Below are 18,345 nucleotides of genomic sequence, written 5' to 3' on the forward strand. Positions count from 1 at the left end.
AGAGTGCATCATCGACCCTGGGGGAGCCCAGGTTCTAACCCCAGAATACCAACTCCCACAAATAACTACTTACCTGCAAACCGATAACTTCATTTCCTTCCAAAGGATTGCATTGACAGCTTTTCCTTGAAAAATCTTTCAAGTGTTGCGTTGGTTAGTATGAAACATTGAAAAACTGCCAATGTATTAAGAGTGAATTAGTTACCTTTTGTCTGGGAAATGTCTCAGTGTGATATCTAGGCATATCACACTAATTAGCAAAAGTAACTTAAAAAGTAATCTAAAAAGTAACATGCACAGTAATCTGTAAAGTAACTAAAAAGTTATTTCGAACTGTTGATTTACTTGTACTTCAAACATCTCCATTTGAACCTGCATTCAACTGTAAATCACTGCATAAGATTTTGCAAAGTATTATTTCACGTACCTGTACCAGGCTTGGCTCTACAAATAAAATAAGGAAATAATATTTTTTATACAAACAAATTGATTGGAGCTCAGTGTTTCAGTGTGTGCCATCATTTCTTGCCTGAGTGTGTACAACAAATGCTTAACACGACCCTCTGATAAAGCCTTACTGCTCGCCCACACTTGCACAAATAAAGAGTAAGGTGCAATCTACTCTTACCTCTGCTTACCTTTGGGGTTCCACATGACTCTTTGCAAACTATACCTCATTTGGGAATAGTATATACAGAGCCAGCTTCCTACATTGACCTACTAAAGTTCGATTTGTTGCACATGCCATAAATCACATGTTCTGAATGCGCACCCTAGTTTTACTTGTGCGAGGTAGTGTGCAAAGCTTTAAAGCGTTTGGGAGGAATTGCGAGTGTCTTAACTGCACATAATTACTCTTCTTACTTGGAATTCATGAAATTACATTTTTATGCCACGTCCAGTAACTGTTCTGTGAAAAATCCTATTGTGGGACTGGGAGTACATAACAATGCAAACTAACAGAACGCGAGTGGATGTTATTCACAGCACTTATGTTTTTGAGTTATGCTTTTAGCACGAAATATCGGATCCGCATTACAGAAAATTGAAATAAAAAAAACGCTTAAGGAAATTACGCAAAATTTGCACACCCATAGTGCTTGAACAAAGTGTAGCAGACCAGAGACAGATGGATTGCGTCAGAGTGGGAGGTACCCCGAGCACTTAAGTGAGATGGTTGGTAATGTTACTATATCCTTCCAGTGACCTTACACTAAAAACATGTCACAGCAAATTAGTTCCCTTGGTATCATACGAACGCCTGTACAAATAGAATATCTGCAGAGGGATGTTCCTTCTATTTAGTTTAATCGAAATGTAAAGCACAGTTCAGTATTAATGACAATGCAACACAAATTAAATTACAGTTTAATGTAACCAAACAAATGGTAACATTAGAGAATATGTGTAGTGTTTTTGTATTTTTAATCAATGTTAAGAATAACAAAGACATAAAAATAATTATTCTATTAATGAAAAATCTCACTTAATAGCAAATGCTCAATACTTTAAACTGAAAGCTGCAATCTCGGGGCCAAGTAACACCAAGACAGTTTAAAAATGTACGGGGCTGCTCATTACATCTTTGTGAGACCTAAGGCAGTTAAAGTTATACCACAACAGTCACATTCAAAACTCTTGTAATTGATTGTGCGTTTACTACCATATTAGACGAACTTAAAAACAAGAAAAGCTTCTAAATATTATATGTTAAAATATCAGTGCAATGCAATACATAAGAATAATGGCTGCAGAAACAATGCAGAAGGCCAAAGAAGTTATATGAAAACTATCTGTAGTGTTCGATTTAACAATAAAGAACAGTAGATGAAAATCATTACCTACTGGAGGTGCTTCATTTTCATTGTATGTACCCTTTTCTGTAGCCATCTGTGATTAAATACACAGCAAATGAAGCCAAAATGACAGAATGCATCAAAACCACCTGCACCCCCTTTGAAATGTTGGAATGTGTCCACAAAACCATGAAGAAATCACGCACATAGTAGGGCCTGGAGCCTACGACAACAAGAAGGTTTAGGGCTGTACACTTACCCAAGATACACAAAAGTGAAAAAGAACAGCAGCATCAATGACGACATGATCAGCCAGCCATGGATAAACTGTTTATAATAAAGGAAAGAAAAGTGTGTTGATCTTCATGTTCTAAAAACAAAAGCATTACACAATGACTGGCAGCGAAATCAACCAAGCAGGCCAGATACCTTTGGAATAACATTAGATTTCATTTAACTGTATCCACTCTTCAGATCGCTAACTTCTAGAGCAACGTTGGCAAGACACCAGGACCCACACACTGACCAGAACAGCTACCAAGGCCCAGACATATTTATAATCAGTATCACTGTCTGATTCCAGCCAGGCATCTACCAATAGGGACTGGTTCCACGGACGAGGCAAAGGAATGAAGGAATTAAATCAACATTTCAAAACACATTATTGATTCTTCTAATTCGAGCATGAGTTGAAATGTCTGGTGATGTGTTGGAAATGATTAATTGACAGGTGTAATGTTAGGAGGATCTGCTCAAATACGATGTTAGCTCTGGAACGGAAGTTCTGGAGATCTCACAGTTTTGAGAAAAGATTTTAAGCCCTTACTACAAGAACATGAGAATTTGTCAAAGTTATTCGTGGAAAAATGCTTATAATCATTGTACTCATTTCCTTGTGCCTATCTTCACATGACTACATGCAAATATGCCAAAGAAAGAAAATATCAGAAACAACATATATTAGATCAATTTAATATAATATTATAAAATGGTAAAGAATACCAAGCATATAACCTGTGAGAATTTTGATTATACATTATCTGTAACAGAACAAAAAGACTTATGAGGTATTGTTAAACAGCATTAAGGGGCTGATTATGGGTACTGCGGCCCCAAGACTGCCGTACCGTAGGCGGCGGTGCAACCTCCCGATTACGAGAATGGCGGTCGGACTTGGATCCCGTGGCAGCGGTGTTAAAGAAAGCAGTGGGCCATGGAGGCTGTGCCGATTACGACCTGCCTTTCCACCAACCTTTTCACAGCGGGACCCTGCCATGTAAAGGTCAGCAGAAAGGCAGGGAAGGGGCCCCCTGGGCGATTTAGCCCATTGGGCATTGTGGCAGGGGGGATATGTTGTGCCTCCCTATGTCTGCACTGCCGTGCGCGTACTGTAAGCAATTTATGACAACAGTGCGCATACGACACTGCAGTGCTGCATTGCAGCGGCATTGCTTTCAAGCTCTCTCTGTGAGACAAAGCATGCCGCCGCCGCAAGACGACCACCAGCCAGACGATAAACTCCAAATACGGCAGTTGGGATGTCGTTGCTTGGCGGTGTTCTCCTGACCGCCGACGCTGCGGCCTGGAGGTCCAACCACCAAGGTCGTAATCAGGGCCCAAGTAAAGTGGCTTCAATAGGAACGAAAAACAAATGAGCTAATAAGCAATGCAATCTATGGTTCTCTTTAGGCCAGGTGCAATTAAAAGAAACCAACCACCAGCTGGAAAGAAAATGAAGGAAATCCAAACCTGACCTGGAAATAATAACCTGCAATAAAATCACTATCAAGTATGCAAAAAGGCCAGTAGAGTAGCCAAGCGCAGCCGCTACTCTAATCAATCTCATGCACCTAGAAACTTCACACAAGAGTTATTAAAAAGTGACAATGAATTAACCAATGCAATAGCGGAGAAGCTTAACACATGCAATTTCTCAAACATTTTGAGACAACCTCAGTGTATGCTTTCAGAACAAACTTCTGAATGAAATGTGAAAATCAATGCTGAGTGACCGGCTCTCAGGGCATTTGCTACTGTAGGAACAAAATCACACATAATTTCGCTATACATGTAGCGGCAGGTTGAGATGGTGTCTCCTACTCACATTGAACGAACATTATCCAAGTTTTGAAGGTAGGAAATCAAGTAATAATTCAGCATATCCATAGAGCTGTTCAATGTTGCACTTCATCAAGAGTGATTTACAAAATACAACTTTAAACAGGGGCATCATTTAAAGCAAATATGTTCCACAGGCTCAATGGAGAAAAGGACAAAGAATTTCAGCAATAATCAGTATTGTGCTGAAGGAGAGCTGGAGGGAAGACTGGGCTGGAACACACTGCAGAACCGATGACATGTAGCCTGGGTCTCTTTGAAGTCGACCCGCACCCTTTACCTAGACTCGTAACGGTGCCCATATTTATTTCATTTGCTCATTTTGTTTCATACTGTTTTAGTCCCTTTTTCCATTGCATATGTTGTCCACAGATTAGACTTAGAGGAGAGAGTTGCTAGGATTACTGACCGATATCCTAGTCGATGGGTGGACACATTTGACAGCATAAACTAATGATTTGTAGTCCCCAGACCTGTTTTCTTGGGTATCTGGTACAGGTCTGAATAATTGATCCTATCAAAAGCTTTCTACACTTCTAGCAAGAGAAGGAGCATGTGGGAGTGTGTAAACGCAGTAGCATCAAACAGGTACTGAGCCAAGCCAGTATTATCTATTAACTGTCTGTTTTTTTATAAAGCCCAATTGAACTGGATGAACCAGCAAAGCCCATGTATTTTCAAGTTGTGCAGTAAGAATTTTATTGAATATTTTAACATCATTATTTAAAAGCACAATAGGGCACTTTACCGGCATGATTGAGGTTTTTGTTGGGTTTGAGTATTAGAGGTGTCATAGACCCCATCCGTCATGGGGTCTGCCACCGATCCTGAAAGCAGAAATTGACTGAATCCTTAAGCACCTGATGAAAGGAGACTGTGAAAAAGCCTGGGCCTAGTACCTTTTTTTTTGGTGAGATTCTTAATGGCCTACAGCACCTCAGCAGGACTGATGGGCGTTTCACTTGCTCGGTTTCGGTCTGGGAATATCACACCAGCGAAAGAGTCCTCTTGCTTGGCCCTTCTTGTGTTCTCTGCTCGGCAGAGATATGAGAACAAATAAGAGAATACCCTAACTATACCATCTGAAGAAGTCACAATCCTCTCCTTCAGGGCTGACAAGCAGTTTAATGTATTTTTAGTATCGGCCAGTTTGATTTTATATGTTACAATAATAACTTTATTGGGATATAAAATATCCATAAAAGTACACATCAGCAAGATGCCAGCAACAGTACAAATTAATATAAACGAGCAAGACATAAAAACAGTGAATAGATAAAAACTTCCAAGTTGCATTAGCGAACTTCTATAGCATACATATGTTAAAAAAAAAAAGAAAGGCAAGGTATGCACAACAACAGTGTCATCAACGGCATTTAGACGAAAAAGGTTTGTAGGCATGACGATAGCAGTGTTGTGCTAATAGATACAGTCAAGTATACAACAACTAGCAGCCGTTTATGGTAAAGTGTGGTCAGATCTTAACAATTTTAGCAGCATACAATAGGGTGCGGTTTGGTAAAGACTGTATTCCTTAAGGTAAAAGCGTTGACAAGACCTTTCGGTTATTGAGTGAAATTGCGATATGCATGGCGTATAAAAGTTATAAAGCCTATATTTTTTAAAACTCTATTTTCTGGTTTGATTTTATATGCCAAAAGTCTGTCAGCCTTTTCCCCTCTCTCATAATAAAGCTGCATGGCGTGAAGCAATTTGAGGGCTGTCTTCCCTAATCAATAACTGTTCAAGCAAACCTCTGACCCTGGGTCGTCGCTGTATTACTTCGTGAGCACGTTGTATGTTCTGAAGCTACTGCTGCAGTGTATGTTGCTCTAAGTCGGTTTTCCTGGTTTCATTTTGTCAGACGAATGTGGTAGCGTGGAGGATGAGCTCGCACCTGACAACAACTTTCCCTGCATCCCAAAAGATGGACCAGGAAACCACACAAGTCACATTCTGGAAGTAATGTTCCCAGGCTTCCCATTCCGAACCTTTCCTAAAATAAGGAATCGTGCAGTTAATCCATTTTTGCCGAGAGGTATTTACCCTCAGCCTTTACAAAGCATGAGTGTCCTACCACTGATGAAGAAAACTTAATTAAACATAAAGCTGCCAAATATATAGAAGCCAATTTCCACTCTTATTTTCTTAGCTACAGTCACAGAGTCAATTGTCACTAATCAGCTCCAGGATTACCTAAAAAGTTATTTGAAATCCCATGTATCTTGGTACCGCCACTGACTGACAATAAAGGCCACTTGAGTTAGCGAATGCTGGAGCGCCACGATAATGGCCACTCTGCAACACTAATCATATTAGATTTTAGCACAGTATTTAACACTGTGGACCATGGGCTTGTGCACAATAGGCTAGACCAAGAACATAGGGCGAGAGTAAAGGTAATATAAAGGATCAGGTCCCTTATACTTAGCAGGATTCAATGTGTTCAACAGGATCAATATATATGTGATCCTACAGATCTCCAGTGTGGAGGTCCTCAATGTTCTCCTCGTTATTATTCAGTTTCTCCTTTTGCTTTGTTAACCAAAGATCCTGCTCTGGGATTCCAGATGTATGCAGATGATGCAAAGCTCTTTGTTGATCTAAGTAATGCTGCCCCAGTTTGAAAAGCATTCATAATATGTCTACACACAGTCAGTGAATTGTTTTTATCTTACAGCTTGCATAATAGAAATTCTGCATTCGAGTGTTATGGATTCCGTGGTAGGCCTTGTCCGGACAGAATACTTTGGTGTAGTCTCATCATCCGCACAGAAAGTGTTAAGAACCATGGTGTTACTTTTGGCTCATATGTATGTTTTTCCTCCCAGATGTCTGAAGTAACTAAGCTTGCTCAGTTTAATTTGTGTCATTTCTCACACGTATCCCCACTCTTATATGTTGCAAGCTAAATGTATTCAACAATGGTATTCCAAGACAATAGTATTGTTCTGTGGCATCCTTGAGCATGCCAGGCTAGAATACACAGCCATTGCAACCCATTCAGAACCATGTACTTCACATGATATTTGACTTAAATAGATCTGAACATATAACAAGTTTTTTAATTCAGCTGGGGTGGTTGCTCATTAAGGATTTACTTATTTCTGGTCTCTGTTTTTTCTTTTTTTTAAAGAATTTTGAGGACTGGCCCCAGTCTACATGCAAGCACTTTTACAATTTTAAAGACATGAAACAACCTTAGGATTACCTGCCAATTCAAAATAGAGAGGTTCCAAATGAAAATGCTATATATTTAGCGGCACACCGGAATATGCTACCTTTAGACTTGTGTCATGCTGTACCCTTTCACTGTTCGAAGGGAAATTGAAAGGGCATTTACTGAATAATAGTACGTAATGAGCGGAATTGTTAACTGTGTTAATACTGACTGTTTTGTTATTTTTTATTTGCATAGTGAGTTTTATTTATGTTTGTATTAGGAATACATGCCTTGAAGCTGAACTTGTTCCAGCATTGTTGACCATTTATACATTTACTAGTCATATTACTACTCATAAAATATATTGGCAGCGGCTTCTTTCTCGCAAACCATTCAAGGAAAACGTCTTGGTATCTAAATAGGTTCATGCTAGCCCTATTCTTCAAATAATTTGTGTGGTTACAATAGGATTAAAATGATCTGTGGGAGTTTCTTTATCTGCCTTTTCATTACTCAGTTTCACCAGTGCACCCGTCTTCTTAGAGTGAATTGGTTACGACTATAGAGCTCCTACTCAAGAAATCGAGGCTTTGAGGTAGAACCTTAACAACACAGGTCTCCAAAGATACATAATGGAGTGAAGCAATTTCAGTTTAGGGATCTTAATGATCGCTCTGTTCAGACAGCAATCACATTCCCTTTAGTTATGCAGTAGACAAAGAGTTCTGCCAAGAAGGCATACACGTCTAAAGAGCAACGTATATTAAACGAAAACAGTAAAAAAGATTACCAATGTCTCAAAGAACTTTGGCAAAGATCTTCAAAAGTACGAGATTCACTAAGATTGGGCATTCTTCCCATGACAACAGAAAAAATGCAATGCTTGAAAGGGAACTAACCCCCAGATTCATCAAAGATACGGGTGATGGACAGGGCTGACTTTGATTCCTGCATGTTGGAGTGGTGCAGTACTCCTGGTTCTTCTTTTATTTTTTCTGTATCCTAGTTGGTGGTGACTCCCGTGGGTTGTGGAATGTTCTAGGGTGTGGCATGGATATAGAGACAGTTAATGATTTTCTGATTGTATCAACCCATCCTTCCATTTCTGTATACCATTTCTACCACAATATTGGGAGGGCTCTCCTATACGTTCTTTTTTAAATTTCTTTCCTCATATGACCTCCGTAGCTACTGCCGCCTCTCAGCCTGCCCGACCTCTGGCACAGATAACTTTGGTCGTTCTTAGTCTCAGCTGGTATATTCTTTACGGGGAGTGCCCGTTTATACTCAACTTGAGCTGAACCAGAGGTTTTAATCAGTGGAACTTATCCTGTACCCTGATCTATTGTAAGGTAACCTCAAATAATCTCAAAGAGGGTCATCCAGTCAATTCCAAAACAACCCAGTGTCAGGCCTCTCTCTAAAGACATTTACCCTCTGGTCTACAGCTCGAAAGTACATGACGGAATTCCACCAGGCATTCCACCTGGGAGGGGTTTCCTGGCGCCACAACATACAAATCTCTCTCCTTGCCAACAAAATCAGGTAAAACACCCATTTATATTGGGGCCCAGTCTGATCTCGTACCCCACCCAACATAGGTACAATGCCAAATAAGATGAGAGTTGGGCTTACTTCTAAGGATATGTGGTTACAGGGGCTGGGATTGGAAAGGCACGATAGCTCGGCCACCTCCTACTTACACCAGGAGGGAGTTTGTGCTCGGCACCCCCCTATATGGGTGTTCCCCTTTATTAGTTATTTCTTTAGGACTGTACTGGGGATTTGTTACTGGGTGTTCGGGATGGCTTTAGCGTGTTGGGGTTGCTGAAGTGGGTGGGGGGAGATGGGGTGGTGGAAGAATTGGGGTTTGTTCATGTGGCTAGACCATTTTCGTTTGCACTGGATATTACTCACGCTTTTGGTTCACAATTTGGACATGGGGTAGATTCCATATTCTGTATACTCTACTTTCGATATGCACAGTAATGGTATAACAATCTCTTGTCTAACATGGAATGTACGGGGGCTCAATTCGCCAAAAAGGATTTGACAGGTGATAGCTCATTTTGAACGCCACCACATCAGCATTGCCCTCCTGCAAGAAACACATCTCAAACGAGATACCGATCAGCTGGTTGGGACTCGCTGGGCTTGCTTTCACCTGGCCTCCTCCTATTCCTCCTATAGCCAGGGGGTACTCACACTGGTAAAGAAGGGCCTTTCTTTTACAGTGCACTGAACTCATATTGACTCGGTAGGTCGTTATGCTATGGTGCACGGTACACCAGCAGGTAAATTAGTCACCATCGTTAACTACTAATATAGATGACCCTGACTTGTATGAGGGTCTTCCTGCGGTCCTACGACACTGGCCGGACGCAGATATTCTCTTGGGGGGGCGGGGGGGGACCTAAACACGCACCTGGACCCCAGGAAAGAGAAGTCCAGTGGTAGGGAGGGACATTCACCAGGGGCGACTCACGTTATTAATGCCGGGCTGGCGGAACTTGGATTGCTTGACATATGGCGACACAGACATGTATAAACACTTTAGAGTATGCATATTTCCACAGCACATGGCAGTTGGTCTCGCCTCGATTACTGGCTGGTGAGCGAGGGGGTGGCAGGCTGGGTGACTGAAGTGAAGAGCCTACCATGCACTCTCTCTGATCACTGCCCTGTGCAACTCACTCTCTGCATTCCCCAGATGACTCCTCGATCCTTCACCTACCGCTTTAGTTCCGAGGCATTGTCGGACCCTCTCTATTTGGAAACCATTTGCGAGGCCATTACTCAATACTTTGCCCACAATACGGGGTCTGTAGATAGTGCTGGAGTACTCTGGGAAGGATTTAAGGCTACTATCCGGGGCACATGCATAGATACGTCGGCTGGCATATTAAAAGATTTACGGGGCCAAATAGCTACGGTAGAGACAACGCTGACCCGCCTCGAGAGCGACTACGAGTGTGCACCCAGTGAATTGACCCTGGTGTCCCTCAAAGAAGCCATACTTGAGCATGCGAAATTGGCAGAGCAAGAGCTACGATACATCTCCAAACGACATGTGGCTCGCTCCTATGGGGAGGGTGGGAGGCCAGGACATCACCTAGCCACGAAAATTAAACAACGCATGAGCCAAGACATAATCACGAACAAAGCAGGGCACGACCACTATAGCGTCACAGACATTACAGAGCAGTTCAGACAGACATACATGACACTGTACATCTCTCAAGGTGAGACTGACATTGCAAAACTCGATGCATACTTGTCGCAGGTGGCCCTCGCATGGTTGTCAGAGGGGCAGAGGTATTATTTGGGTCAGCCTATCACAGTGGAGGACAATCGCATGGCCCTAGCCTCTCTCCCCAACAAAAAGACGCCTGGCCCGGACGGATTTTCCTCTGAATTTTACAAGGTTTACGCTGAGGATCTCACCCCTTTTTGTCAGAAATGTATGCAGAGACTTATGACTCAGGTATACTCCCCTCGTCTCTTCGTGAGGCACTAATCATTACTTTATTAAACAAGCAGGTCTCACCTTTGGGACCTTATAAGTGTTTAGCCACACAACAGTTGATGTTGTTGCACAAAGGATATTGTGCTGCATAAATAAATACTTCGAAGGTCCCAAAAGAGAGACCTATTGGCTATGCCAATGCTTGTTATTGTTGTGGGTGAACACGAATCATGCGTGTCCACCCTGACATAGGCCTGTCTCACGGATTGCAGGCTTGTTGGACTGGGCAGGGCACCCAGAGTGCTACCCTCGTAGTGGTGGAAGGCTATCGCCTTAACCAGGAGCTAAGCACCATGAGCAGAGTGAGAGCAGCATACCGTGTAGTGATCAGCAGGAGTGAACAGGTTAATTTTAACCTGTGTCACTGAAGCAAAGCCTACAGTCCTACTCACTCTTAAGTTTATTTATTTGTGGAGTTTTTATAGTGCAAACTCAGCCCAAAGGGATCAGAGCGCTTTACATAGTAGGCAGAGAGATAGTTGCCCTGGTTACATATTAGTAACCAGGGCAACTTTCATGATGTAAAAGCAAATATAGTGTAACAATAAACACAGAATTGTATTCTAAGCAATCTTAGTTGAGTGAGTTTCATAGGTAGTAGACACAGTTACATGAAATAAACACAGATATATGACAACAGTGTATACGATGTGTATATGTCCAGTGTATATATTATGTTCAGAGGTAGTTACAATAGTGTTGCTAGCAGTGTTGCTATAAGATGAGTGAGGGAGCATATAAGCAAAAAAAAACATATAGGCATATAATAATGATGTCGGCCAGTGCATGAGCAGAAGAACATATAGGCCTAAAATAACCTAATAGCCTATCAGTGAAGACATGACGGCACAAGCTACACGTAGGATGGACGTATGGATACAGTGGCAAGTTCTATATCAGGGGCTCTGGAGGTGGTGGGGAGCTGCTTGATGCAGAACAGTGTATTTCGCTGTACTTATATTAGATGCAGGCAAGTCATGATCATGTGCAGCAGTGCGACGGTGCTACCCGCAAGGGAAAGGTCATTTGGCGATTTAGCTACTGTGTGTACGCATGCTTGAGGGGATTGGGAGCGCAAGTGACGCAGCTCCAAGCATTATGTGGGAAGGTGTGTAAAATGCCCCAGCTTCAGAAGAGTTGCGTACATGAGGGAGTGAGTCCCTCTGTCGACAGATCTAAGGGGTAGTAGTGTAGCACTCTGCAGACCTACAGCACTTGGGCCATGCCCGGGAATGGTTGTGAGAGTCACTGCCAGAGCACAGGCAGTCCGAAGCATACAGTAGCACCTTGGGCAGGAAAACACGAGACAGCATCGGGATCACCGCTTTGATTCTCCACCATTGCACTTCGGTCATCGGGAGGTCCCCATGAGCGGTCTACGGCACCAAGGCTGGTGCAGCGCCACAGGCCGAGGTAGTCCGACATCAGAGAGGGGCGGTACAGGTCTCTCCCCACTCACAGCAATATGGCCGCCTTTCTTTTTCCATTCCCTGCTCCATCAAGACGTTGGCACCAAGAAGACTAGGGGAGGCTGCATCTGCGTGCCTCTCAGCAAGAGAGGGTCAGAGCTCAAGTCACCATTCTCACAAGAGAGAAACGGGATGTAATGGGACCACAGGTTAGCAGTCTGCAGGCAACCAGCGCGCCTCGCGGAGGGGGGGGTGAGGAGGAGGGGGGAAGGAGGAGGGGGGGGAAGGATTAGGGGGAGGAAAGGAGGAGGGAGGAAGGAGGGAGGGAGGAAGGAGGGGGGAAGGAGGGAGTGGGGAGGAGGAGGAGGGAGGAGGAGGAGGGGAGAAGGAGGGAGGGTGGAGGAGGAGGAGGAGGAGGAGGGATGGGGGGCTGCACGATTCACTTGCGGGAGCGATAATTGCTACCATATGGGGTCGCTCGCGCCCGCAAGTGACTCGCCAGACGTGCACACATTGTCATTTAAGACAATGGAACGCCTGCACATGTTTGGCTGAAAAGCCGAAGCAATAGCAATAGGTATTTTTGCCTTTGCAGTGCCTGCGCGCTGCGTAGGCAAGACCTTAAAAAGGACAAACCGCCTGCTTATTGTGATTCATACAGGCCACTATCGCTCATCAACACCGATGTGAAAATTTTAGCGAAGATATTGGCCACTCGCCTCCAACCGTTGATGCAGAATCTGGTCCTACCAGACCAGTCTGGATTTATACCCACGTGGTCCACCTCCCATAATCTTCACACTGTTTGCTCTGTTCCACACCCTCTCTCCTGACTTGCCGGCGGCAGCTGCCATGCTCGACGCTGCCAAGGAATCTGATTCAATCAAATGAGGCTATTTGTTCTTTGTACTCCAGCGGATGGACTGTTCTCCCTTTTTTATTAACTGGGTCAAACTACTCTAGGCACACCTGGCGGCGCGGGTCCCAGTGGGTGGTCATACCTCTGAACCGTTCTCCATCACTAGAGGCACCAGGCAGGGGTGACCCCTCTCACCGCTGTTATTAGCTCTGACACTGGAACCACTGGCCTGTCTTATCGGGTAATGTCATAAATATGCGGCTATCAACTTGCATCACCGTCAGCTCATCATTTCGTTGTATGCAGACGACATGCTGCTTTTTATTCAGGAACCCCGCACCCATTTGCGCGCCTGTTCTGCGGGAATACATTTGGTTTGCTCGGTTCTATGGATTATCTATAAACTGGTTGTGGGAGCGCGGGTTTAACAAACAGGCGAGGAGGCTGTAGATATGATCCAAAAGGAAGTGGTTTATTTGTAGTAATGGGAATAGTTAGCGATACAGATGGTTTATTATCCTGGTCTTCCTCTTCTTCTGAACTGCTTGATGAGACGTGGCCAATCCTAGGTGCTCCCGACTCCTCCTCTTCGGACAGGATGGGGTCTCCCCGGAGGCTCATAGAAGAGCGAGACAAAGGGAGCCGTCAGTCACTCTGTAACGCTTTTGGTTACAATAAACCGGTCACCACACCATAGGTGAAGGGAGTCTGAGTTAAGGAAAATGTGCTCGGATGAGGGAGGGTAGGAAATAAGGTAAATCATAAATAGTGTGGGATGCTATCAGGTGCGTGGTTGGGCAAACATAAGAGGGTTTGTGAAGGGCCAAGAACATGAAGCTGTCTTATAGCCGTCTACAGGCAGTATCGGACAAAGGCAATGTAACAATTGTGAAGGACCAAATACATGAAGCTGTCTTATAGCCATCTAATGTCGGGCAAAGGCAATGTAACAATCAGGTAGTTAGATTCTGCTACCCACCTCCCGACTCGAGTACGACAACTACCCGCTACCCTTCTCTGCACCTCTCCCCAGTCCCAAGTCCCCGGAGTACGCCCCACTCACCGGCTCCGCCGCAACTCTCTCCGTGAGTTGCGGCCGCTCTCCAGCCTCCTCCGGCGTGTACCACCACTCCTCGGTCCATCGGTCTCCCGACTCGTCGTCGTCCTGGTCCACGGCGGGCTCCGTCTCCTTCTGGAACTCCACGGCGCCCTCCCCAGGCTTTCTCCGACGTTCGGCGTCTCTCCCTCCTTGTCCGTCCTCGTTCTCGTTGCTCCAAGAAACCGCCTCCTGGTCTATGTCCTTTTTCATTGGTTCGTGCTGTTTCCTTTCCGGGTCTCCTGCGCTGACTTCCAGGTCATGACTCTGGGGAGACAGAGCATACGGGAGTGTCAATCGGCCCGTCTCTATTTCCTTCAAGTCCCAAGATGCATTAGGCGGTAATGTTGGTGGTGCCGGCTCGTGACGATCGCAAACTTCACAGGTATGGTTGTCGTCTCTCTCACACTGGTCCAAACCGGTAGTGATGCCACTGACCACGTGCACACTCCGGCAAGAGCTAGAATTCCCCCTTGTGTGGGAGAAGGAGTCGGTAAAGTATTTGGGGATCTGGATTCACCGAGATCCTGACAGAGTACTCCGTGAGAATTATGGCACTGCTACGACGTTGTTAGAACATCAAATAGACAGGTGAATTTGTCTTCCACTCTCCCTTGCGGATCGCATCGCTCTTATAAAAATGAGAAACTGCCATTATATTCTCCACTGCTCCCTATAGCTTACCACGCAGACTTTTCAGTGACCCATGAGGTGGTAATCATGCGCACCCTGGCTCAGGCGGGCATTGACAAAATGCAGGATCTATTTCCTCATGGCAAGTTTTTGACATCTGCTGATGTTGACTAAATCCAGCATAAAACCCTATTGTTTACATTCTCGCTTCACAGACTGAGGGGAGCATCACAGGCCCACTTTCCGATGTTCCCTGCGGAACCCCTGACGTCCTTGGCATTACACACCTTACTTACCAGCCCCACCCGATACAAGCTACTTACTAAATTATACCGAGCGGCCAGGGCGAACAGGGCCCTCCACAACGATAAGAGCCTGAATAAATGAAATGAGTGTCTGGACCCGCAGTTCACTCGAGAAGAATGGGAACACAGCTGTGCTCTGACTGGCGCCCTCACATCTAATCGAATGTATTATACATTTCAAATACCTTCACCAGATCTACCATACACCCCACCAGCTTTTTAAATATGGTCTCAGGGAATCGGACACATGTACACGGTGTGGTGCCTCGGGTGCGGACTTTTGGCACCTAGCCTGGTCCTGTAGGCGGGTGAGGAACTATTGGTCTGAGGTGGTCGCTAGACTGTCCAAAATCATCGGGGTTGAACTGAAATGCTCACCTCAGGTGTGTTTATTGGGACTACTCCCTTTTCTGAAAGGTGTTAAGGGGAAACTAGCTAGAGTAGCACTGCTTATTGTCAAGCAGCGAGTGGCGATGGTGTGGGATAACAAATGGAGTCCTACAGTTTAATTATTGCTCAAAGATTTGACCTATTGCAGAGAGAATTTAGTGTTATATGGGGAGGAATTGCCGGTGACCTCCTGACCGAATGATATCTGGGAGCCTCTGTTGATCTACTTAAGTACGATTGTACAGTATGATGCCCCTGAAATTGCGACTGTGTAATCACTGCTCAATATCAATGCTTGAGATGTATGCTAATTGCAACTGCATTGTCAAAGCTAGAGTCTACCCTCTGTGTATGTACCTTATGGCCACAAGTTGTTTCTAAGTTTAAAAAAGAAAATATATTTAAAAAAAATCTTTTTAAAAAGAATGTGATTGAAGGGGGGACAGCAGCATTAAGGCAATCCCAAGATCATCAACTAGGTGCTGAGGCCACTCCCCAGCATATATAGGAGCTAGGCTGCTGCCTCCCTGAACAGCAAGCTCCCGAAGGAACTGGTCATATGTGATAATTCAGGTGTGGCAGTACAGTGAGCGAGAAAGAAGAGGGACGGCTGTATGAGAGCAGGTTCAGGTTGATTCGGTCCTATAGAGGTACCCTGTACATGAAGAGTACGTCATTCTCTTAAAGCTTCTCTTAATGTTTTTTAAGTTTGTGGAAATAACGATTTCCCCATGGCTGGAGTGTTCAGCTGCTTGAATGTTGGTCTATGTTTTCCATACAGAACTGCTTTCTTCTTGTACCTCCTTTCGTTCATGTCCAATGCTTTTGATACTTTTTTCAATGGAGTCCTATGATACCAATTCAAAATAATTGATGAAAGACTCCAACCACAGCATGAATACAATGATGAGTTCTAAGTATATAACTGGTCTATATTATGATAATTGTTGTCTACCGATGTAATGCTGATTGACTGCATTTTATTTTGCACCCAATAAAACATTCAGACTTAAAAGAAAGGAAAGCACAATTAACTTTTTCCTGGGGGCAGAGCTTGCCTGGGCATAAAGATGGCAGCGGCTTAACTGCTCTCCGCTAGCCATCGGAACGATCCGGCAATTATCCTGGCATTCTCAGTCCACCCGGCACTACAATTGCCGCCACTGTTAATGGGGAGTATGGGCTTCCATATGAGCCCAGCATAAAGAAAAATTGGTGCACCCTGCCCGCGCAGACAAAGAACACCGACACAGGGCCCTCTGCGCGGGCATGGTGAGATCTGCGCCAGTACCCGGCTGTAAGCGGTTGTGGACGCTGGTTTCCCTTGACGGTGCACGCTTTGAGCTGCGGGTCCTAGCGGAGATAGAGGAGTGCTGGCCTAATCCCCTTACAGGAGTACCTGCCGGCTGACGTTCTTTCAGTCGCAGGGGGGCGGCAAGGGTACTGAGGTGATTTGAACGCAGGAGACGAGGTGGCCTTGCCTTGATAGATTGCATGGATAGGCCTTGTAATGCAATAACAGATGCTGAAAACAGACTGTTGCAGCCTAGGAGTGCTTATTTTCGAAGTTGCTGCAGAGTAATGAGTGAATATTAGTCTTGCCAGGAAGGCTGCTGACATATCTGCTTCCACCCCCTCCCACTGCGTGTATTAACGACAATCTGACCCTGCGTTGGGTGAGTGCCTGGGGTACTTTGGTGCATGCCGGAAGGCCGCTGAGCTGCATCAGGAAGTTCCCTGAGATACGAAATCTGAAGATACGCCTTGAGTGCTGGGGGCAAAGTGCACTGTGCCCCAGTGTAAAAGAATTGGTAGATGTGGGGCATCTAGTTGTGAAGCGTAGTTAGAACAGCGTGCCCAAGACAGTCTTAACTGATCACTGGATCGGACGCAGGGGTCTCCCTGGGTGGCGCATGAGGCTCCTGGACTATGTAACAATGAACATCAGCAAAGAGTGGCTGGGCTTGCGGGGTGCCGTGTGATCTAAACTGGAAGAGTGGCTGACAAGTGGGAGTACTGAGTGCTTTGGGAGACAGTAACGTCGGGCACTTATCTAGGAGAACCTCACTGGGGCTAAAACCTGAGACAAAGTGTGGCCTGCGCACTCCCTGGGTCCTACTCTCTAAAGATGGGCAAGGTGGATAAAACACAGCAGAAGCTGCAATTTGAGCAGCGGAAGTCACGCCATAGGGAGGAGGAGGTGGATCCATAGGGAGGAGGAGGTGGATCCATAGGGAGGATGAGGTGGATCCGACAGGAGCGGATCAGTCCGTGACCTTAGAAGAACCAGAGGGAGAGCTGAGACAGATTTTAGCACCTATGCAAAACAGCCTGTCCACTATCGACGCAAAAATTGACTCTTTGGCCTACAGAATGGACAGGATGTCGGAGCGCAAAGACAAGCATGCAGAGCGAATAGATATGACAGAGAGGAGATTTGCGGACGTCGAAGAGGCGCAAACGGAAGCTGACCCAGCGAAGGATAATGCATAAGATTTAGAAGCGAGATCTAAAAGCAGCAATATCTGCGTAGTTGGGCTGCCGGAGACCACGTCGATTGGGCACATGGAGGTCTTCATAGAAAAGTTGCTTGTCACTCTGCTCGGCTGAAATACTTCTTCGGATATGTTTATTGTGGAGCGCGCTCTTCGCTCTCTGAGGGCCTAGGCCACCACCAGGTGCTCCACCCCGCCCAGTGATTGCGAAATTATTGAATTACAGGGATAGAGACGCTGCCCTGAAGAAGACCGCGGGAGATGAAAGATCTGCAGTATGCGGGCTCATCCCTATCACTATTCCCTGATTTTACCATTAAAGTCCAGGAGGCAAGGAAGCAGTTTGTCCCAAGAAGAGGAAAATGAGAGAACTGGGATTAGACTATGCTATGCTCTACCCGGCCAGGCTTAGGGTCACAATGAATGGCACCTCGAAAATATTTGTTGACCCTAGGTCACTATAAAAGGCCCTTAAAGACTGTGCTATATTGGCTAGACAAGACAACTTGAGTCAAGAAAAACAGGACGCAGCAAGTGGTGATCTAAAAGAGTGAC

The 18,345-nt window shown here is 45.0% G+C and overlaps 1 protein-coding gene across 1 annotated transcript in view; it reads right to left on the reverse strand.

Annotated features, from left to right (window-relative positions):
* Positions 1 to 18,345, reverse strand: part of PSEN2 (presenilin 2) — a 443,825-nt gene that overhangs the window by 181,704 nt on the left and 243,776 nt on the right. Inside the window, exon 5 of the mRNA XM_078649110.1 lies at positions 2,056 to 2,123. Within this exon, the coding sequence (XP_078505236.1) occupies positions 2,056 to 2,123 (68 nt within the window). The remainder of the gene's footprint in view (positions 1 to 2,055; positions 2,124 to 18,345) is intronic.

Source organism: Lissotriton helveticus, chromosome 6 (genome assembly GCF_964261635.1).
Source record: "Lissotriton helveticus chromosome 6, aLisHel1.1, whole genome shotgun sequence".
NCBI classification, from domain to species: Eukaryota; Metazoa; Chordata; class Amphibia; order Caudata; family Salamandridae; genus Lissotriton; species Lissotriton helveticus.